Here is a 23,521-nt window from a genome sequence, read left to right on the forward strand (position 1 = left end):
ATCGTTCATATTTTCATACATGCATCTCGTATCGAACCAGCTAGTTCTCTCTTTCCAATTTTCTACATTTTTCTTTCCACATATTTATTACGTCAATATTGAAATTCACCATTTACTCTCTATATTAATAATTGTATAATATGAAATTTCGTTTATCAAAGATATGTTGAGGAATATCAACAAGAATATCTTGTCTTATAATATAAACTTTAGCGTTCGCACAATAAACCTGCATATAAAAAAGAAGTAAAAGCAATTTGTATATTTTTGATGACACTACTGCACGTCATGTGAATAATAAATCGCGCACAATTTGCGTTATGATAGTATATACGCGTGCTAATCTCTCATGATGTGTAATGAGCATGTTCGCAGTTCGTTTCGTATCAGATTATAGCAACAACAGCAAATTTTATGACTAATACAGTAGAGCAGTGTGACGTCAACACTGTTTCCGCGCAACTGAAACAAACATAGGTGTAAAGTGCGAGTCGATGATGAAGTATTAGTATTTTTCTAAAATATGTGTCGCGAATATTACTAACTATATCGCAAACTTTTGTAGAAAATAAATTATATATGTAATATTCAATATTTTGTACATATCTCTACTCTCGCACAATTCTATTTAAATAATTTTTCAAAATTGCTCGCATGGCATAGCAACGATCTAAATTCGCTTGTATCGCAAAGAACGGGTTCCTCCAAGCGGATTCTTTATTTTTCTATCAATCGTCCCTGTGACACGCGAGGTAATATGCAAATAGCAAAGCGCTTTGCAAAGGACCCGGAACTCTTTACGACCACGGCGGTATTATTACGCTATTATTAATCGCAGCGACAAGTAATTTACATCTCTACGGGGATCGTAAAACTTTATTAAGAATTACGACGACACGCGACGGCGGATCGTGGTTAGCGAAGACGCGTGTATAAACATGGCCGCATAACACATAATCGCACAACTTTCCTCTGTACTTTCTATAGGGGGTCCCTTAATTGCATTTTTTTCAAGCTCATTATTTAATTTTTTATTTATTTTAGAGCAAGTTCTTCCTTTTTAAAGGAAAACATAGAGTGAAAGTTTTTCAATTTTAAGTGACTGTAAAAAAATCTTTATATATCTTCGTGAGTCTCATCTTAAGTCGATTAAGTAAATAAAATTTTAACTGGAAATTTATTTTAATAAAAATTCAATTCAAATAATAGTCATAGATATTTGAAAATAAATGTAAAAGTAATATATAAAAATAATTCATACTCTCATTAAGGAAAATTGAATTTTACTTTGCTAACTTTGATATACTTTTAATATATTTTTGGACTTGAAATTCGCCTGCACGTATAATTTTCTTATCATATATTTTTATAAATATTGATTTACCGAGAATTTAAAATTTTATAATATTGAATATTATAAATTTATCGCATTATATTGGATAAAGATATAGGTATCCAATTATTTTAAATTATTAACGTACAACTTTTAGATGAAAAAAATCTGATCCGATATCGGAAGAATATCCGAAACATAACACGAAAAAAAAAATACAGAGATCCGGGGACACCGTATATGTATATGTTTCATCAGCAAGGGGTACAAACGCGAATATGTACCGCCGTCCACAACCCACCTCCACTACTACTAACGTTGTAACTATCGTGATCACGGAGGCTGCTATAAATCACAGAGACGAGGAAGAGCCATCGCGCCAAGACACCGTAGCGGTCTCGCTGATCTTCTCGCTAAAGGGGAAACCCTACATCGAGATACGAGCCGCGCCGCGAAACCTTGATATCTTACGTTAGCGACTCGCAAAATCGATACTATCATCCCTGCTTGCGTGTTCGCTATCTCTCTCTCTCTCTCTCTCTCCCTCTCTCTTTCTCTCTCAGAGCGTTTTCGCCAATGGGATAAAATTCGCAGAGACCAATGTATCATTTCCTGTTTATCATGCCCCACATTCACGCGGTTTCCGCGCACTTAATGCTAAATGTGAACGTCCAATTCCAAGTTTCATTGTTCGAGCCGGCGAGCAGTCAAGATTTACGACAAATTGCTCAACGTTCGTCGCTTATGAGTGCTGTACGCAGCGTTACTATTAATTCAAAGACGTCATCGCTGGTAGCAATGTGCGATGTGCTCGCAGATTAATATGCAGATCGCGCTCGACGCGAGATGAGAATTTTGGATGACGATGGTACACATAGAGTACGAAACATCGGAGACACAGATTTATCTTTATCGAGGACGACAGGGTTCCTCCTGTTCTCGCGAGCGCGAATCGCGGAAACACTTCGCGGCGCCGAGTATCGATGAGTATTTAATTGAAACGGGGAGAAAGATTCCTTTGTTCGCGAGACTTATCCTCTCCGTCTTCCTTTCGTCGAAGAGCGGCGATGGCTCTTTGTCCAGGATATAGCTGCTGGTACAAAGGGGAGGCTCGACCGGCTTTCTCCTTCCCCTTCCTCCCCCCCCCTCGAAGGGGTGAACGGCGTGTTGGCGGTGAAGAGACAGCGAGGGGAAGGGTGGAACCAGCGGCAAGGGGAAAACCACGCATGCTTGCTCTGGATGGTTCGTCGGCTGGGCGCTTTGGATGGTTGGGTTAGTCGACACTCTCCCTCTCTCTCTCTCTCTCTCTCTCTCTCTCTCTCTCTCTCTCTCTCTCTCACCCTCCCAACCCTGCTTCCATCACGGGGTTCACCCCGCTCGCTGGATCGATATGTCCCACTGAACCAACTGAGAGCGAGCCTCAGAGAACTCCAGCGGTTCACCCCCCGCCGTCAACCGCCCCCTTTCACGCCACCCCAGACTGCAGAGACGTCGTGTCCTCCACTATCAAACGGGCGGCGACACCGCTTCCTCCTGCTCTCCTTAGCAACAAGCTGCGGATCCCGCGCTCTCTGTTCGATCGGATTCTATCTTCATCGTCTCCGAATCGTTCCCCGAAATAGACTGCATTTCCGTGGAAATATCGGCGCCGCGTAAATACCCATCTTTTCGCGGTTGCAAAATCGATACCCATTCGACTCCCGCCAATCGAATCTTAAAAAGTATCGGCACTCGGTAGCATCGCGCGCGCTGCGAATGATGCAAGATGCATTCGTTCGGAAAATGCGAATCGATTTTCGTCGGATGCAATTCCTCGATGAGGCAATTCAATTTTTAACACCTTAAGAAGAAAAAAACGCTCGCGAATTTAATTGCGCGAATCCATCTCATTTGTGAATCGAATAGATTCTCTTCCATCGAACACTTTGTTGACATTTCCACGATAGAACAACAAACAGTGGTGTTACTCGCGTTCTCGGATTCTCGAGGAGAAAAAGAAACGACAGACGGAAGAGAAGGATCAGAACTAATGAAAGACGGTGCGGAATTGATTATCCATAAACACACGAACAGCCTGACGGCGGTCGGTATCATCGCGCATCCATTGCACGAGAGAGAACAATGGGCTGGCTAATGGTTCCCGGAATCATAATTAGCGTCAGTTAACTAGGACGAGTAACGAGACGAGTCGATTCTATGGGATTTCATTGTCGGGAATAATGAGGGTTTCGTAGTAACCGCGGTTGCGATCGCGGTTCAGACCGACGGACAACCCGAAATATTCTACGTTCGAATATTGGCCGAATGCCGGGGACCGTGAATAGCGGCGGCGCGTTAATGAAACGCGTGCGGACTCGATTTATCGACAGATTATATATGTATATAGGATCGTTTGTTCGCGCTTGTTACGCGCCAAGCATCCATCGAACCTTCGGCGTTCAACGACGTCCGATTTTGATGATTTTTGAAATTCGAGCGCAAAGAATTCGCGGGTCAGCCAGCGAGATACAGACAAAGCAGCGAGAAGAAAAAAATCAGAATCAATTCGTCCGCGTCATATTAATCCAATAAGGATCTTTAGAGGGACAAAAGGGGGGGAACCCCCCCATTTTTATATATATTCGAAGATAGAACACCGCGACGCGTTGCACCTATCTACGTCAAATCGGGAAACATTGCCGGAAAGTTTTCGTCGCCGGCTTCTCCGTAAGAGTTGGACGATATTTCCTACGTGCCTGCCAAAGAAATTTCCGACTTGCCGGGAACGCGGCTGCCGCTGACGACCGCGAGCGAAAACTTTCGTCGTCTCGGAAGGATTCGATACGCGCGCGAGCCGTCCTCATCCTCGTCGTCTCTCGTACGTGATTTCGTTTTCGCCATCTCCGAAGCGAGTTTTCGCCATTCTCGTTAAGCGAGTTTTCGCGAACGCTAATGTAACATTCCCGATATTCCGATACCTCGCGGTGCACTCGAAGAAATATCGTCGCGTTCGTGCAGCAATGCATTTACGTTTCTACCACCATGTCTGCCACACCCATCTCTCTCTCTCTCTCTCTCTCTCTCTATCCCTGTGTCTTTTCATTTAATTACATATATATATATACAATTTAATTTAGCGCCATTAATCATATACGATAAATGTCACGATAATAAAATGATATAAAAATATAGAAATATAATAATAAAAATAATAATTATACACACGTAAAAAAGAGAGAATAATAATAAATTCGATATTAATTTATACAAGTAATAACGTAAATTATGCAATATCGTAAAATGTGTAAAATATAGAAAATTAAATAATATTCAATTAGAGTATGAAACGTCACGTTTGCGATACATGTTCTTTCACGAAACAATTGTATTCCAAATCGTCGTTATTTCAGCATCGGTCTCCCGTATCGACGAGGGAGGAGAGACAAAGCCCGTTTAAGCCTCGTAGACTCATTTTCGCGGTATTGTAACGCGACTGCCGTATGTCGCGAGGTCGCGAAATATAATGAACGCTAATAACGGCACACTGGCGCAACCGCAAATGTCGAGACACTTAATGTCATGCGAAAATGGGCTTTAACTGATGACTCGGAAACTCGGTAGAGAAGAGAGAGCGTTTATGCCTCTATTCGCGTAAGTAGCTGAGCTGCTTCTTTCAGTTTTACACGGACCAATTTATTCTCAAAGTCTTGCGTAACCCAAGTTGCACGTTAAGGATATTAATCTCGATTAATATGTAACAATGGACCGTTCCTTCCTTTGTTCATTTCCCGTCGATTTCAATAGAAATTCAAATTCATTCGAAGTTCATTTGTCGATAAATAAATCGTGAAGCCAGGTGAACTAACGAGCTCGGATGAAATTATACATTCTTTTATAGCTTAATAATTCTAAATTGCATAATGGATTTCAGAAATGTAAATGTAAGACTTCTCCTTTCTCCTTCTGCTCATTTCTTCTGCCGACTTTACTTAGGCAGAAAGTTGGAGGCTCGCTCTTGGTTGATAAATTAATAACGATGAAAATTATTAAGTCGCGAAAACCGACGTGCCCTCGCTGATCGAATTATACATTCCCGCGGCCAGTGGGTTAATTATATTCCTCGGTAACGTGGCTATTTCACGATAAAGAGGCCGCACGGGTGTTGGCCGAGCGAGTCCGTTCCTATCCGCCGCTATCTGCTCGCGCAACGTGGCGATGCGAAGAGAACCGCGCGCACATGCATGCATGTGCGTGCGTCATCATGAGATATCGGCATGCCGCCGAACTGTCTGTCAGGCGAAGTTGACGACGAGCGCGTTCCATCAACGTGCGAGACGGCTGTAATATATGCGTTGCGTCCGCTCACGTGTCCGTGCACATACGAGCGCAATAGAGCGCGAAACTAGAGAGAGGGTCTCGTGTCGGGCAAACCCCAGGAGGAGGACGGATGGTGACGCGGACTGCGGGAAATCGCGGACCGATGGGAACGAAAAGAGGTAAAGAAGAGGGACAGGAAGAAGGCCGCGGAGGAGAGAGAGAGACGAAACCGGCGATTAGGTCGCGGTGGCGTGTATATATCCCGCATCATCGCTATATATAGATCGAAACGCACTTGTCGCGCGAGAGGCTCGGAATTAGTATGTTACGAAACACGCGCAAGCGTTGCACTTTTTTCTCTTCTCCTCTGTGTTTTTAGCTTTCTTTTTTCTATTTTTTTTTTTTAAACAATTAATCTATACGACCGCGATAATAGTAATGGTCGGGAATTACGCGATTACGCATACTCTAGGCATCTCCCTATGGTATTCTAAACATAGAGGTCGATAAAAAAATTGATACGAGTGAATAATATTGATTCATATTAATAATATGAATAATAAATAGTATTAATTAATAATATCGAGACAAAAATTGTCACAATAGGACCCCCGCAACAAAATACATAGGATTTTGGCTTTCAGTGGAATTGGTTGAATTTTTGATATAGTTTAAGGCATTCTGATCAAAAGTAATAGCCTCAAAGCTAAATAATGGACAGTTACTGAGTTACAACCAGTCAAACAACTCGCAAAGTCCTAATTTTTCGTGTTTGACTGGCTGTAAATCAGTAACCATCTATTATTTAGCTTTGAGCTTATTTCATTTTTTGTTCAGCAAGTCATAAGTTTCAACGTGTGAGAAAATCAGTTGATTTTATTGGGATTCAATTTCATCTAGGATTTTATATAAGTTCAAAAATCCCGTACTAATCATATAAAATTGAATCTTAATAAGATCAGCTGGTTTTCTCTATGTTGTAGCTTATGATCTGCTGAACAAAAAAATGTAATAGGCTCAAAGCTAAACAACCGACTTGACTGGTTGTAACTCAGTCTTTTGATTAGAATGTCTTAAACTACAACATATCAAAAATTCAGCCAATTCCACTGAAAGCCAAATTCCTATGTATTTTGTGCGGGGTCCTTTGTCAATCTTTCAGCCTATGCTCTGTTAAATTATGCTATCGAGAGACATGTTAATGTCTCACGCCAAGTTATAATATATGCTACATTGTTTGTCATATGCTGGTTAGACATACGGTCGAGGGCAATCGCGCGAGTTCGCTGTGCGAAGGATTTAACGTCGGAAAGGACGAGAGAAAGAGAAAGAGCACAGCTGATCGTGAATCGCGTTAACATCGCTTATCTTGGCGAACGGCTCGCGCGCGACTATACGCGCGATTACACGCGACCGTATAATTGTGACGCGGCACGCTAAATTTCACACCGCGCCGGAGCATCCGTCCGTAGTATAATTGCGAAAATATCGGCGAAATGGGCTTTCGGTGTAACGCGCGCTCGTTAATCGCGCCGGCGGTGCCGTCCGCGGTGATCCACGATGTATTTTTCGCCGATATCCGACCGCGTGCATTTATTGCGTCCCCTTCGCCCCCGGGTGTCCTCGATAGCCACCCTTTTCGGTACCCTTCCTCTCTTACCGTGATTAACTTGATAAAATGTATTTTACGCTGATCAGTTCCCGGGATCGCACGCTCGTTCCGATTAATGGTGCGCCCGGAGGAAAATTCCCGTGTCCGTGCACGTGCGGCGTGCAAGGCCGACTGGAGTCGCCGCAATTACGCGATGCGAGCGCAATTTTGCCGCGGATCACCGACGAAAACCTCTCGTAACAGCGTTCGGGATAATCGCGAGTCGCGAGTTTTGTGTTCGAGAAGAAAAGTAAAGAGATCTCATCTGTCAAAAAAATAAAAATAAAAAAAGAGCACGTATTCCTTCATTCGGGTAAACAGCTTTTTCCCCTATCATTTTATTGCTGATCGAGAATGTATCAATGAAAAAGAGAGAGTCGCATGGCAGTTTTCGGAAGAAGAGCGCAGCGAAAGATAATTCACTTCAAAGTGGACCCCATAACTTCTTCCCTCGGACACTATCGAATAAGTTTTCTCGATATTATTGCTGTGCACGTCCGCGGGAAAGGGAAGGTTCGCAGCCGCCCGTATCCTATCGCTCGGAATATGAAACGTGCCGCGTGCCGGAATTTACGAGCCAACTTTGTAGAGCGGCATGGCCGTTAACTTGACATGTATCACGAACGCGTCGTCTCATCGTCGTAGTCACGCGCGTGCGTTTCGTTATTAACTCTTTCCAGTCCACTAGTACCATATGGCACTAGTTGGCACTAGGTTGGTAGACGACGCGCGGTTTATTTTCGGCAATAAATTTGCCGTGCAAACGAACGGACGGACAGCCGTAGTATAGGATAGCAAAATATATTCGTCCAAATCCTACTATCCGTCGATATTGCTATAATCGTGCATTTTATAAGCCTTTAGATTCACCGTTAATCAATCGCGACGGCTACGATTTTTTTTCTCTCTTTTTTTTTTTAACATCGTTAACGATGCCGGATTTAGACACACGCACTTCTTACCGCGCATGCGAATATGCAACGTAACGCAGGTCACGGCTATAGATTAATGAATTATCGTTATATTCCGTCTGATAAAATATCACTCATTTAAAAAAAAAAGAATGTTAAAAAAATTAATTCGCGAAACAAAAACAAAGCGAAACTGACCTCTAATACACAATATGCGGCTATCAGTTTTGAATATTCATATTGCAGATTCACATATGTGGGATGTTAAAACAGAATAAAATTTTGTAATATACTAGTTTTCCCCATTTTTATCCGCTTCTCTTGCACCATTATTTTTAATTCGTACAGAGCGCTACGAATTTTTATCTCTTTGCAATTTCGACGAAGAAAGGTGTCGATTATCGCGGAAACCTGTAACCTGTAAATGACGGATATGCGGGCTTTCCGTTGCTGGTGAAACGCTGTTAGATGTGTTCTTTATAATTTCTTCCTTTCTATATGCTTCGTGCAATTCTTCCATTCGACACTCATCGTTTCTTTCGTCGCTCGCGGCGTCACGCTCGTCGGTCCTTTTGTCTTCTTTCCGTTTGTCATGTCATCGGTTCTCGCTGTTTCTTCGACATTTCACAATGTCATTCATCAAACGTGCTGAATCGTAACAATTCGATGTCCGCGGAAGTGCGTACTTCCGGAGCAACATAGATTATATAGAGCGAGATATATAATTACCGACACCTTTCCAATACGAGTCGTTCTCGTGCGTATATCGCTACACGTGCAATTTACGGTAGTGTTAGTTCTGCGTCGAATATAAAATACAAGTATTTTTTCCCAGGAGATTTCATATTTTATTCGGTATTTAATAAAAAATCATTTATGACATAATTACTGATATTTTAAATGATTTATTATTCGATTTAATATTTGATGTTTTGACGTTTCTCTCTCGATGGGGTGTCAATAAAATACAGCAGCAATTTCGCGCTTCTCACTTTAAAACAATGTACATCCGTAAATTGCTTTTTTTCGTTTCTTTTTTATCTGCTGCTTCTCGTGTCACGTCTTCTTTCGCTGCTTTCTCGTGTTCTACCAAGGCTCTTTGAATTACGAACGGACTCGGTGCTCTCACGTCCAAAGAAAGGGACGAGTGCCAGTTGCGCGTAGCGGAAAAGCGCCGTGGCGATTTTCAGAAAATATTTTTGTCGCAGGAAGAAGCCCCGAGCGAGTTTGCGAGAAAGAACCTTCGCGGTTACAATGCCGTGTCATTGTGCAACGACCGGTGCTTCATTACGTGAGCGAATTCTAGCGAAAGAAGCGTCCGCGTCTTTCACCAAAACTTGATTAAAAGTATTTTCTCCGTAGAACCAACATTGGAAAAAAAAAAAAACAAATTTATCTCTTGATCACCCGATACATTTCATGCAAAATATATATAAAATATCAAACGTCAATATACGAATTCTAAAAATAACTGATAAAGTTTCTGAAGAAAGAAGCGATGTAAACAAGCAGAGCTAAATAATTATTTTTTATTAAGTAACTCTTTTTTATTATTTAATATTTAACCAAAAATTTATATTTGTGCAAAGTATATCGAGTAATCTGATAGAAACGACATTATTGCCAAAACTAATTTCGGAAGCATTGAAAGAATTATAAACGTTCTCCGTTAAAGCGCGAATGAAAGGGACGGCCCTTTAAACGGCGATAAGAAATGAAAGGGCAATGTACTTTACGAGGATTTAAGCGGCCTCGGGCCAATCCTCAAACACTTTTTCACGGATCGTTCCTCAGATCGGAATCGAATGGCGAACGGTTTCCTATCGACTGTCACGTGTTGTCCCAACAAGCTTTACTATTTTATTAGGGTGGAAGACCTCTCTATTCGCAACAGGGAGAGAGAAGAGAGAAGAGGGAGAAAATCGGGTAAAACAGAAAGGGAAAAGACGGAAAAGGAAAATAATCTCGCATTCTCTCTCTGTCTTTCTTTCCTCCTCTTGTATATAGTTCAGTCTGTAGTACTAAAAGCAGTGGTTACGCGCCCGGGAAACCCGCACTTTTTGGACCCGAGCCAAGAAGTCCGTATAGCGAGCATTCCACTCTAGATATCCTAACCCAGTAAACTCAAGCGCTAAAACAATACGTTACCGGTGTCGATCAAAAGTACGAAGCTGCTCTACCTGTGCACCTGCGAAATAATCGATTTCCTACGCATGTTTCTAAACCGCGCTACTCTGAAAGATGTAACAGACTCGCGGGAAATCTCGTAAATTAGCTCGCAGGTAAAGCCGTCGTAAAAAAATCTTCCCGAGACACATAACGGAGAAAATAGCGACTTAATCCTCCGCTTAAAAATGGTACGAACATGTTAAATACAAATTTAATATAAATCTCCAGTTGCTATAATCGTAGCTCGACAGAAAAAAAAGTAGCGAATATCGACGAGAGCAGATTAATATCGGCGTCTCCAAGCTTCTCTAAAATAGAAAAATCGACGAACAGAAGAAACGAGAAGGGACAGGTCGAAAAAAGAATAAGATGTCGACGATTTAAAGAAAATTATTTTACGGATCGATCGGATTCAATACTGAATTATACGACGCTATTTATGTGAGTGAAGATAAACGATCGCGGAATAGAAGGATATGATTACGATATCGGTCCTAATCCATATCAAACGACGACGACGGCTGCTGCTGCTCCGAATACCTTTTCTCTCTCCGACTTCCGCGACTTTTCACGCGTCGGTCACGCGCGGTTTTACGAGCGACACGTTTCTTCGCCGGGGTGATCTAATTGGGGCATAAATTAGGACCCGGTAACGTAAGAAACGACCGACACTTACGACCAGTCGCTGTGCATCTCGCGGCCTTTCAAATTGCATCCGGGCTCGATTTACCTCGTCAGATATCTGAACGGTAGACTCGCTATATCTCTCAGCATTGTCTCGCTCACTGAATCACTTCGGTTGAAATAAGACGATGCAATAATAAACTTTCGATTCATTTTCTGAACGAAGAGCTTGCTGCGCGCTGCGTAATCTCAGCTGTGTGCTAGATGATCCATTTCAGTGCAAGTTAAATGACGCAATGATAAACTTTCGATTCACTTTAATCTTGAAAAAGTCTGTCGTATCTAATATTTCAATTATTCAACAGCGAATTCAATTGAGCGTACCATTGCGAATTAAAACTTGTTGTACCAATCCAAGTATAAAAACATGATTTAAGTATCTTTCGAAATATATTTAAAAAAAATTATTTATTGAATAGCATGATAAATTATACAAAAGATCTCACGGTATAAATTATTTCAGTTTTATAGAATAAATGAATATACGCATAAGAAAATTTAATTAATCAGCGATAAGTAAATCAAATTGATTTGAATCGAAGCCGAACAAAAATGCAGTTTCCTGTCGTTCATAGCACGACGCGGACCGAATTTTTGCACGCGTCACGAACAAATTCGACGCGATAAACGAGGAGAAATAAACCATCGACGAGCATATACCTCCCATTCGCCGTTCTATTTTCTACCGTAATAAAGATCGATATCCGCGCGCGATTTATTGGTCTCCGATGGCCTCTGCCCGGCGATCGCGCACGATGGACGCGACACGACCGTCATTTCGAGAAAATCTACAGCCTCTGCTCGGGTCTCTGCGCGATACGGACTCGTCCTATTACGATGATACGAACGACAGTCGTCTCGAAAATGCGTTCCTGAGAGTGAAATCTTGAAACTATGGCCTTTATCCAGAGAAATGTTCTCCATAGTATATACATCTCCTATAGAGAACCTCATCTTGTGATACCGTAATCTCCCTTCATTATCTGAATTATTCGCGATGCGATTCATCAATTTGCATTAATTTAAATGTAGTCTAATAATAATTATTGTTTTCCAGCGCACAGACAAATTTTAATCAAAGCTTAATCAAAGCTTAATCAAAGATTCAATGCCAAGAAATATAAATTAAAATAAGAAAATAGAAATATATTATTTTACTCTTGTCTGCTGCTAGTATATATTTATAATAATGATAAAATTGGCATCATTTATGATCATGAGCGTTTCTAGACAGTGAGGTCTTCAAAATTTAACAACACGGTGGCTTTTGCGATAACTTTGTCGCGACAAATTTGGCTCGACGCTCAAAACGAAATGTTCTTTGACACATGTCTTCACATGTTTCATGCAAATTGGCATTTTGTAGCGATGCCTGTGCAATCCTTTTGACAAAATGACAATGACTATTTCGTGGTAGAAGGTCAAACGAGTTATAGATGCGTTATTACGGCATTCGTCGAGATTCCGCGGTTATCGATGTAATGATCTCACACGCTAACCTTTCTTTAAAAAATTAGTATTATGCAAGACTGTTTGTGATGCCGATTGCACGATATTGAGAAATCACGTACCGAGACAGATGGAATAGTAACTATCGAATAAACTTTTGATTGTTTGCTATATTGTGCAAAAAAATTATCTTCTTTAAATTACGCGTCGCAGCGATAAATTCGTTCACAAAAAATTAAATTTTAATAAATTTCAATTGATTAAGTAAAATATGACACATTACCTCTTATATCCTCTTAATTAAAATGAACTCTTTTGACTGACTTTTAGAAATTATTAAAAAGCTGTACATTCTCAAAAAATCACCATTCATCCGTCGATCCCGTACGATATCTCTCTATGTAGGATTCCCGAAATGATTTAATATCCGCACACGCCGATTCCTCCGTCATTCCTTTAGAGCTTATCTATTTCTACGGGACGTCAAAAGCCGCGCGACGACGGTCATCTCCTGAACGGCAGGATGAAGCTTTTCATACTCTGGCAACGAGAGAGAGAGACGGTAACCGAAATTCGATCGCGAGCCGACACACCTCGCCGGCTGTGGAATTCTTTTGAGCGCGATCACACACGCTTTTCACGACCATTATATCCCCGGTCGACGTCATTCACTCGCTGCCCTTTGATGTTCTTCGCGGAATTTTAGCGAAGAAAAAAGCGCGTTTGAAAAAAGACGCGGATGAGGCGGCCGAAAAAGTTTCCGCGACCAATGTTACGTAATCTGTGACTCGCACAAGCTATATTTTGCATGTATTTCCGCTCACGCGTGAGAACGTTCGTTATATTAGGTATATATACTATGTATGGCATCATCATGCCTAGTTTCGTCAACTTTTTCTAGCTTTATTCAAAATTTATTAGTTTACTCGATTTATTTGATAAAATGTAAACTTTATAAAGTAACAAGGCTCACAAAGTCAAACGAGAGATGAAACGACTTATAATGGAATTAATTAAAAATCGTGCAGACAGAATCATAAAATGTCGCAATTCTAAATTAAAAACTAAAATTGTATCCTAATGCTTACTCAATTCGCTGACTCTTCAATATTCCAACAACCCATTTTATATTATATATAATATTGTAATAATTCTACATCGATAATTTGGTAAAATAAAGAAATTAAATTTTTATAAGAAAATTCTTTTTCTTTGCAAAAGGCAATAATTTTGCTGGAACCTAAAAAGTCCGAGGAGATGAAATTCGGCGACTCTCTATCTATATATTACGCGAGCGATACTTTAGGAGTTTCCGCGGCGAGATGATGGCGACGAGGTCGACATCCGCCGCCGCGAACTAGAGAATAAGGGAGGAAGGGAAGCGGTCACGCCCTGGCGTTAATTATTAATTATTCCGGTCGATTCGGTTCCCGACTAGGAAACGAAGTTATCTTCTTACCCGGGCGGCGCCAACGCCGCCGTCGCCGTCGCTGCCGCCCCATCATACCGTCTCCGTCTCTGTCTCCGTCGTTTTCACAACCGCCGCTGCTATCTTGCGTTCCCATAGTAGACGAAAAGTCGTTACTCACGTAACAACGTGGACGTCGCGAGAGCGATTCGGTATGCAAAGCAGCAGACACCTCATACCCGCCCGTACTATTACGTACGTAAACTATCGCGACCTATTTCCATCCCACGTGGATTCAAGTTGAATCGGCCGAAAGATACCGATATTTATTTAAGAAAGATCTCTCGGTAAAGTGAGTGCACTAAGAGAAAATGTATGAAACGCGAGATATTTTGCAGATGCGTTTCTTGTATAAATAAAAACAACGACATGGTTTATATTTCGCGCTTGATCCAGAGAGATAATTATTTTTATATTTTATTTGTCGTATCATTTACTTCATTATTATTATTTATACATGCATACACGAATGCAAATTTCTTTGTGATATGAATAAAAAGAAATAATTTTTATCTCAACGAAAAGAGAGATTCTCTTTGCTAGCAAAAATATAATTCGATCTCTCGAGAACGCAATTTTGCAACAAGTTCGTCGTCCTTTCGGATCTGGTTTAGAAAAGAATCCCGCGTGCCCAAGAGCCGTAAAAGAAAAGGAACGAGGGGAAAATGTCAAGCATCGGCGAAGTGCATTGTCAGAATTCTAGGAAGTACCTCTCGCCCTCCCGTAGTACTTTCTTTTTTTTTTTTTTTTTTTTGAAAGCGCGATTCACCGGACGAGACTATTCGTACAAAGGAAAAGCGTATTATACACCGACACAGTCCAACCTCATCTCGAGTAAGTAGGTAGATAGGTAGGTAGGTAGGTTGCCTCGGGGATGCGCGAGAGAACGAAGAAGATATGTAACAATAACGATGGGGACGCGGGATAAAGACAACGACAATGACGACGATAGCGTTTCGCGTGGAGAAGCGCAGAAAAAAAAACCAACGGAAACAAAAGCCGGCGTTTTTCGCTAATCTCGAAATTGCAACGCGAGAGAGGACTTGGTCGGCTTCTCTCGGTCTCTCGATCGTGGAAAGCGGCGAGTCGAAAGTCGACGTAACGGAATAACGCCTCGACTTCTCGCAAACACCTCGGAGAGTCTCGCGCGCGAAAAAGGGACGGGGGAGAGAACGGAAATTTGGACGGAACGGAAGAGACGGACGGCAGCATCCGCGCGGCAGAGAATCCGGGATACTTAAGATGCCGCCTTCGGCGGCGGCTGCGTTCGCGAGAGCGAAGGAATTCATTTCGTGCGCGCGGAAGCGGCGAGACGCCGCGTCGTTGCAAAAACACGCGATAAATTATATCCCGGAATCGCTGCGTCGACGATACCATCCATGCTGTATAAGTGATAAATGGTTGCTTTCGAGTATCAACCCCCGTCCCCTGCCCGGACGAACCGGGGCTCGTAAGAAGAGAGATTCGCGAAAGAGAAGAAAACGCGGGGGTGACTTCTCCTCGGGAAGTCGGTGTGCAGTCGGGAGATCCTCGTCGCGTATCGGCGGTCTCTCGATGCGCGAACTAACGAAATCAGGGGGTTCGTTCCTTTGACGCACGCTCTCCGTTATCGATGTCGGTCGGGAACGTCGTCGCCGTCGCCGCGTGACGTCATCGCAAAAAACGCAAAAGCGAGAAATGGAGAGAAAACGCGAGAGCGTGAGAGAACGTCCTTACGAGGCACACACAGTCCTCGTAAACCGACACGAGTGGCCTCTTTCACGCTCGCTCGACAGCATTAACAAGACATCGTTATTCCATATGGCGAGACGACGGTCGGGAATCGAGCCGATATCGATTATCCGTCGATTCCTCGACGGTACCGCGTGGTCCTCCCGGCATTCGACGACGACGACGACGACGACGACGGCGAGAGAGATCGGACGGACGATCGATCTGTAACGCCCGCGCACCGCTTCGTTATTCCGCGCGGTTGAATTCTACGGGAGGCTTCCTTCCCTTTAATCGTGCCCCGCAGGGTACACCATGTAAATAGAGAAATATCTCGCGCCGAAACGCTCGGAGGGAGTTTAAAAGCCGGCTTCTCCGAAAAGGAAGCGAGTTAACTTCGGTTTTGATTCAATCGGTACTTTGTGTCGTGCCAGATCGCATTATCGATTTTGTATTATTATGTAATTATATGTTAGATATTGATATAATATTTAATTATATAATTTTTAGATATAATTATTATTATTTTTTAATATTACATACGATAAAAAATTTTATCGCTATTTTAATCATTGTTGAAACAAATAAATATAAAAGATGAATGCACATAACAGGCGACAGACGTTTGAGTATTCTAAAGATTTTTCGAATAAAAGTTTTGTGATTTTATACAGTTATACATTTTACATTTAGACAATGTATATTTATATATTTCATGCTAGAAAATTAAATCGAATTGCAATTCAATTAGAATAAGATTATTTTAGCAGGACACGTGCCATAAAACCATCATCGATTATGAGATTAGATTTTAAAAAACAATGGACTTGGAGCATACAAAAAAAAAGATGAAATAATTTGAAATTACTAAAAAACTCGAATCTCTAATTTCTAAATATATCAGAAAGATGTGTAAGTTATTAATCTATCGTTATGATAATGTAAATTTTATAAAGTATACAAAGATAGACGTTTCTTATGTTTATTGTTTTCTTAATACTTCCGTAAAGGAATACTCTTATTCTCTCCTTTTATTCTTTATTCATCTTTTATTCTCCTTTAATCTCTTTTATAAATGTATATATCTTGTTTTACATATAATAACATATGATGAAAAGAAAGAAATAAGAATTGTATAGAATATTGACAAGAAAAAGTGCAACTTGTTGTTCCAGAGAAACCTCACTATTGTACCGTAATAATTAAGAAATAATATTCAAAATTCTCTCGGGATCACAGTATAAGCGGACGCTCCGAGCATTTTACAAGAATTTTACCGTGATTTAAAGGGCCGCAAGGCTTCCTTCCTCTCTCTGCTGGCCCTTTAAACTTTAAAGGCTCGAGAGAGGAGAGAGAGAGAGAGAAAATGACGAGAAACCTTAGCCTGCCAGGAAGAGCAAACATTCTTTGTCGCGCTCTATGCAATACATAACCGGCGCTATCTTCGACCGAGCAAGTCCTCGCCCGGAAATTTCGGAACAAATATTATCCTTCGTCCTTAGGAAAGGAGGAAAGGAGGAAACGAAGCCCGGAGAGAACAGGGCTTCTGCAAAATTAAGAGTAATATGTGCTGGCGACGAACAAACGTGGCAAATACGGAGACTTGGAAGGAGCGACGAGAAGAGACAGCCACTCGGCTTGATTAAAATTTTCAGAACTCTTGCGTTGCTAATTACCAGTACTCGGAATACTTTTCGCATTCCCTCTCTCGTTTTCTTTTGTTAAATCCGAAAAGAACGCAACAAAAGAAAAAGTGTATGTTGATAATTCATAGTGAGAATTCCCTCGAAGAGCGTGAACAAAAAAGGTTTTAAATGCATTGGAAAAAGAATTTAAATGCATTGGCGGTCAGAAATCAAGTACATCAATCGATATAACGTTCGATATAAAATAACTAATTAATTCGCGAATTTATTCGCGCGCGAATAAGGTGTGTCAAAAAATTAATAAAAATTTAATTATTTTATCCATTCCTATCTTTTTTCGTTCATGTTTTCGTTATTTTACTTATATTATTTTATATATGACAAAGAAAAAAAAGAGGCATACGTTCAATATTGACCGACTCATCTGTCCTGTCCGGGGTTTCAATCCGCAAGTCACTCGGTCGAGTCGAACGAAAGCTAGCGTAGATGAATCGACTCTCTCTCGCGATCACGCCGTTCCTGCGGGAACATTCCAAAACGGAAACAGTTTCCGTTGCCCCCCCCGACACTTTTATCCCTTGCAATTCGATTTCTGTCTCGTCCTTCGCGCACGCGAAATCCAATTTGCCCGTCGTAAGCTGACCCGCTCGCGTGCGCGTGTGCGCATCGCACCACAGAGTGGATTTTCACAGTTTTCTAAATTCAAGGAAATGATCCCGCCGATTCTATCCCCGGAGTCGGAAACCGCTCTCCCTCGCTTCATCTCCTCCTCGATATGCGGGCTAATCACCGCATCTCTCTCTCTCCAGTACGCACGCTCGATGATCGAATTTTCAGGGGAAGCTCAAAAATTGCCACGGACAAATCGGAAGCTGCGCGCGTGTTCCGAAATTCGCGATGGACCAGCGAAAGCGATAATTGGAATCTAAACTCTTTCTGAAAATGTTTTAGCAGCTGTTCTTCCATTAGTAGTACTTTAATCCCCAATGTAATTATAAATATATTTTTTTTCAAATTTATAATATAATCTACCTTAATGGATCCTGTCAATCATACAAAAAAATGTGATAAAATTATAAACTGATTTTTAAAGACAGTTTTTATCCTCCTGTCACAGTAGAGTTTAGGCTGAGTTGAGAGAACTCACTTGTAATACAAAAAGAAAATTTCGCGATGATTTCATCATCGGCACCCAATGATGAAATTCTTTGACGTCGTGATTCCTCAGCTTGGTGCATTTTATACAGCTCGTAAATAGCTCAATTCGCGGCAGGATGCACGACTTAACGGAAATGCAAGTCGCCACGCTTATCGAGCAAGGTTATCGCGGTGGTATCGCTACACTACCAGCCCTGACCCGCTCTACGTGCCAAGAAACATTGCGGCCAGCCAGCCGGTCGACTAAGAGAGAGACGCTCGTACACGTAATAGTGTGTTCTTGGTAGCTAAGTCTAACGGTTTCGCAAATAAATAAACGAAAGGCCGCGCGAGAGAATATAATATACTAAATAAGTCGGAAGAGAGCGCGATAATAGAGAGAGAATCGTGTCGTTAGATTTTCCCTCGTTCAATGATCAGAAGACACGATTGACTGTACATGATAACGCGTGTCGAAAATAGAGCAAAACGTAGAAACGAGATCAATAAACGGAGGTTGTGTATACTTGCAACATCCCACCCGATTATTCTTCGATTAATCTAATTTATTTCTGCAACAAAAATCGTCTTATAATTCCGTGCGTGTAAAATCCGCTGAATTAATTTCTCTATTCTATTCAAATCCGAATTGTGTAATTAATTTTATTTTTGTTTCTAGAGAAACCGCGTTATGTGTATAAATATTATATATGCGCAAGTGTCTGTTTTTATTATATCGACCGCACTTGCGATTTGCATCCGTTGCAACGTATACGCAACAGCATCCAGTGTCGAGTTGACCCGTGAGATTCCATCGGCAGCGATCCTCCCGGGTGTTCCGTTATAAGCGACCTCGGGCTCCCGACGTACAAAGAAGATGATTTTCGATTCTCGCACATGCGAAATTTCATTATCTTCCCAGGGGAATCCTGGCCCGGAGCGTAAGCCTGTTGTCGGGTTTTACACACGTGTCACACGCGCGATTGTTCTTTCGGTCCCGCGCGTCTCTAACATCTTTATCGGGCGACAATATTCTGACATCGAGATCACGTTACTGGTTCTTTATTAGCATATCAAAGCCGCTTGTCGCGGTAATAGGCACGCCTTTCAGGGTAGTCATACGCGTTAATCCTTTAAGTCGGTAGAACGAGTCAACTCGCTGTTGAAGGGCTTGATGTAGAATCGATCGAGGGAATACTGACATCGCGACTGTAAATTCTCTGACACGCAAATATTTCCCGATGTCGTAAGAGCGTCTCATTATTTCCTAATAATTTCACGACATCTACTATCGTTTTCAATAATTTTGCGATTGTCATTCAATTCATGCTATAAAAAAAAATACGCCGACGATCTATTCCTCGGCATCGGAATTGCGCAAACAGCTGACACGCCGTGTTCGAGATCGCGTTTTATTATGAATCCGCGAAATGTTACGTCTTACGTCCATCCAAATTGATCATATTTTCTGCAGCTGTTGGTCGATGAAAACCAAAAATGTCTTATTTTTTTGCAGCCAGGCGCGAGCCTGGCGAAAGCAAACTACCGAAGAGAGCGTATAGGTACGAGACCGCCGGTTCATTCACCAAATATTGGCGCTACTCCAATCAGCTGACAGGCCTCTCTCGTTTCCTCGTACAAAGCGAGGACGCGCGTGCCCGCAAAGTCGTCTATTTTCAGACTCGGTTCCTCTCTTCGCGTTACGAAATCGTTCCGCGACCATCTGCTTTCGAACATCGTTTCTCAAAGGAACAACGTTTCAGAATAATCGTTGAAATAAGTTTTGCTGGCAGAATTGTTTGACTTTCGATTATAGAAAAGAGAAGAAAGTGATACATTTGAGAGAACATTATAGCACATCTAAACAATTTAAATATCCTCCAGTATAATAAAAAGAGAGAGAGAGAAACTTTTCGACATCTTTTATGTTTCTAGGGAATTGTCTGAATAAAAACAAAAGTGCTAAAAAGTTTTATACCACGATGCCTAACTTGGAAATTATTCAATATTCTTGATGAGTCGTGTCATATAAAAACATCTCATGAAATATACAAATTTTTCTTTCGATATAAATATACACAGACCTAAGAGTTTCAAAGAGTTTATATCCGCGCATATCAAACTGCTTACTTGAGTATACGACATCGTATAGTTTCCTCTAGCATTAGAGGGTACGTTAAGTATTTAATATATATGAGAAAGTGTACAATGTTAGTGATCGACGTGGTACAACAGATGCACCGCGATGCATTTTACACGGAAAAATGTCAGACAAGTAGGTAAAAACAAAGTTATGCATGATCGCAGTCTATAGACTCTCTTCTCTTGCCGTTACAAGAGAAAGAAGCATTAATAAATCTCCGTTTAAAAAAAGCACGATTGGTAGATTCGCCACGTCGCTCCCATAAAGGTTAATCGATACTCGCGTTTTATAAATGTGGAAAAAAAAAGTTTCGAACGGAAAGAATCGCCGTTTAACCCCCTTCGAGACTTTTCTGTCGCGTTACCACGAAGGGCAGAGCGGAAGACGAGAATAGCAGAAGAGTTCATCGTAAAGTCCGATCTCCCGACACTTTTTGACGTATGTCAGCGCGCTCTCGACTAGCGACCGCATCAAAATTATCGTAATTTATCGACCAGTTGCCAGACGTTAGCGACAAGGCCAAAATTATCCGAAATAAAGTATCGTCCCTTTTCGCGGAGTTACCGTGCGCGGGATCGTTGAACTCTTTCGCCCCCCTGTGCCGAATCGGCTCAAATGCACGATCGATTCTCATTCGTGAGACACAAGTCGCGAGTTTAGCGCAGCAACGCCGATATATAAATCCTGTCCATTAAGAGAGCGGCGACAGATACGTAAATACGAGTTTCCTCTCGGGGTAGCGAGAGGGAACGAGGATGGCTGCTATAAGGGTGGGCGAGATTTAAGAGGGAGGAACACGAAGAGAGAGTGCCGAAGAGATGCGTCGAGCATGCGCATCGTCGCCCGGCAACCGGCAAATCAAATATTAACACCGGCTTTATACCGTTGCCAACCGATGGCATGGTTGATGCTCACAACGGAATGGATTAACTTCGCGTCACGAAAGTCTGTATCGTGTCTCGAAATAACATACATATATATATATATATTTTGCAAACAAATATAATTTTAATCCTCGCGCTAAGAAATTAAAGAAAATTATCTCCCCGCGAGAGCTTTCGTCCCATCTCATTTCATATCATCGTGAATAATCCTCATTAACATGTATCGAAACATATATCGAATATGTATAGACGAAAATAAGAAGAAAACATTCTGGATAAATAATAGATAATTATGATTTAATTATTTCAAAGTCCTAAAGTAATAATAAAACAAGAGAAGTGTTATCTCTTCGATATGCATCCATATGATGCAAATAATTATTAAAATTTTACAAAAAAAAATTCAAAGACTAACAACCGCAATTAAAAAAAAAGTCGACGATATATAGGTATTCCTGCTTATTTATCGGAGAAGCGATCGTGACGTCGATCTTCGTCGGCGTCGACCTGGTAGTGATACGGCGAGTCTTTTAAAAGTTTCGTGCCGACGAAAATCCGGCGGAAGACAATCGTCGCGCATGCTTTCCGGAATAAGATGGAGCGCGCCGACGAAAACAGGTTGACAGGCTGTTGGGGAAACTTTTGAACTAATGGCGGTACTCTTTCTCTCTCTCCCGGTGTTCATCTCTCCGGGTAGTTAAAGCTGATCGCGCGCGCGCATCAAGCCGTATTTCCTTTCTCTGGTCCGCTCCGGTTTTCGCATCGATATTAAACTCTATCACACTCGCTCGTTAAATGCCCGTTCAATCAGCCACGGCCGCAATATGGCTTTTTGTTAGCATTCGTTTGTCGACGATATAACTCATAATTTCAACATTTAGATACTTTCTCTCGGTCGTTGCGAGTGATTTTACGCTATCAAAGGTACGACGTGTGGATCGCGAACATGATTTACATTCATATTCTACAAGTACTCCATAAATATACTCGTAGATGCGACACACATAGTCGTTAATGGGCTATCAAAAGCATCGGAATACTCGGCGTATATTGCTCGAGATGCGCCGAATTCTCTCGCCGCGAAATTTGCCTTTTTATTCGGCGATTATTTACGATATTTCCTTGAGGGTGACGAGTTTTATGCGAAATTAAAAACGAGTATATGCAAATTCGAACGGCAATCGATTGCGTTATATCGTCTGGAACGTTTCGTTTTACGCGCATCCAAGTCGTAAATTTTTTAAGACGACCGGTTTTTTGGGAACGCACGTCTCTATTTTGACGCTTCTTCTACCTCGGATCAAACAAAAGGCGCGACATACTAATTTCATTCTTGTTTTTCTTTAAATCGCGCACGTGTTTAATCCTCAAGAAAGGACACATCGTTAAAAGACACATATCATTTATATACAATGTATATTCAATATTATATACGATGTGATTCCGATCCCTCGCATATATATCAATCAAGCTACCATATCATTAAAAATAAGAAATGTGTAAGATAATTTTGAACACTCACCAAGGGCCGTTTCGGTAGCGTGGCGATAGTCTGAAACAGAAAGAGAACGTTCTGATAAGTATCATTCTTCACTTGCGACCGCCGCGACGACGAAAAATTAAAAAATTGTTGAGCGCGTAGTTGGAAGAAATTAATTTAAAAAAAATAAAATTCTCCCGGGAAATGAGCGCAAGGCAAAATTCCAACGAGAAAACTAAAGTTCGGACGAAGTGCGGTGCGACGTAGGTCGGTCGAGCTAAAATCCGCCACACTTATTATGTGAAAGTACAGTAATTTAACAGCGTACGGAGAATTCCTGGAAACAATTTGCGAGGCAAAACCGGTAGCTGCTCATAAAATACAGCGAGAAAATACCGCGAATTAACGGGGGAGGAGGGGCATTTACAACAAAGCGCAGAAATTATTGGAAAGCGTCGTATCCTCCCTCCCCTCTGCCCCCTAGTCTTTCTCTTTTGTCCCACACTTTCTCTCGCCCCGCATACGTATGCGCTATCTCTCGAATACACTAATTGTAAGCC

General features: G+C 41.6%; 1 protein-coding gene across 7 annotated transcripts in view; it reads right to left on the reverse strand.

Moving 5' to 3' along the window:
• The window catches only part of LOC145939075 (growth factor receptor-bound protein 14), a 245,366-nt gene that overhangs the window by 79,895 nt on the left and 141,950 nt on the right, over positions 1-23,521 (reverse strand). For all 7 annotated transcript variants that reach the window (XM_083043144.1, XM_083043150.1, XM_083043149.1 and 4 more), the window contains one exon: positions 23,004-23,033. In XM_083043144.1, the coding sequence (XP_082899270.1) occupies positions 23,004-23,033 (30 nt within the window). The remainder of the gene's footprint in view (positions 1-23,003; positions 23,034-23,521) is intronic.

The sequence above is a fragment of the Prenolepis imparis genome, unplaced genomic scaffold, assembly GCF_030444845.1.
Source record: "Prenolepis imparis isolate NDT839.2.m4 unplaced genomic scaffold, iyPreImpa1.0 SCAF_7, whole genome shotgun sequence".
Taxonomy (NCBI): domain Eukaryota; kingdom Metazoa; phylum Arthropoda; class Insecta; order Hymenoptera; family Formicidae; genus Prenolepis; species Prenolepis imparis.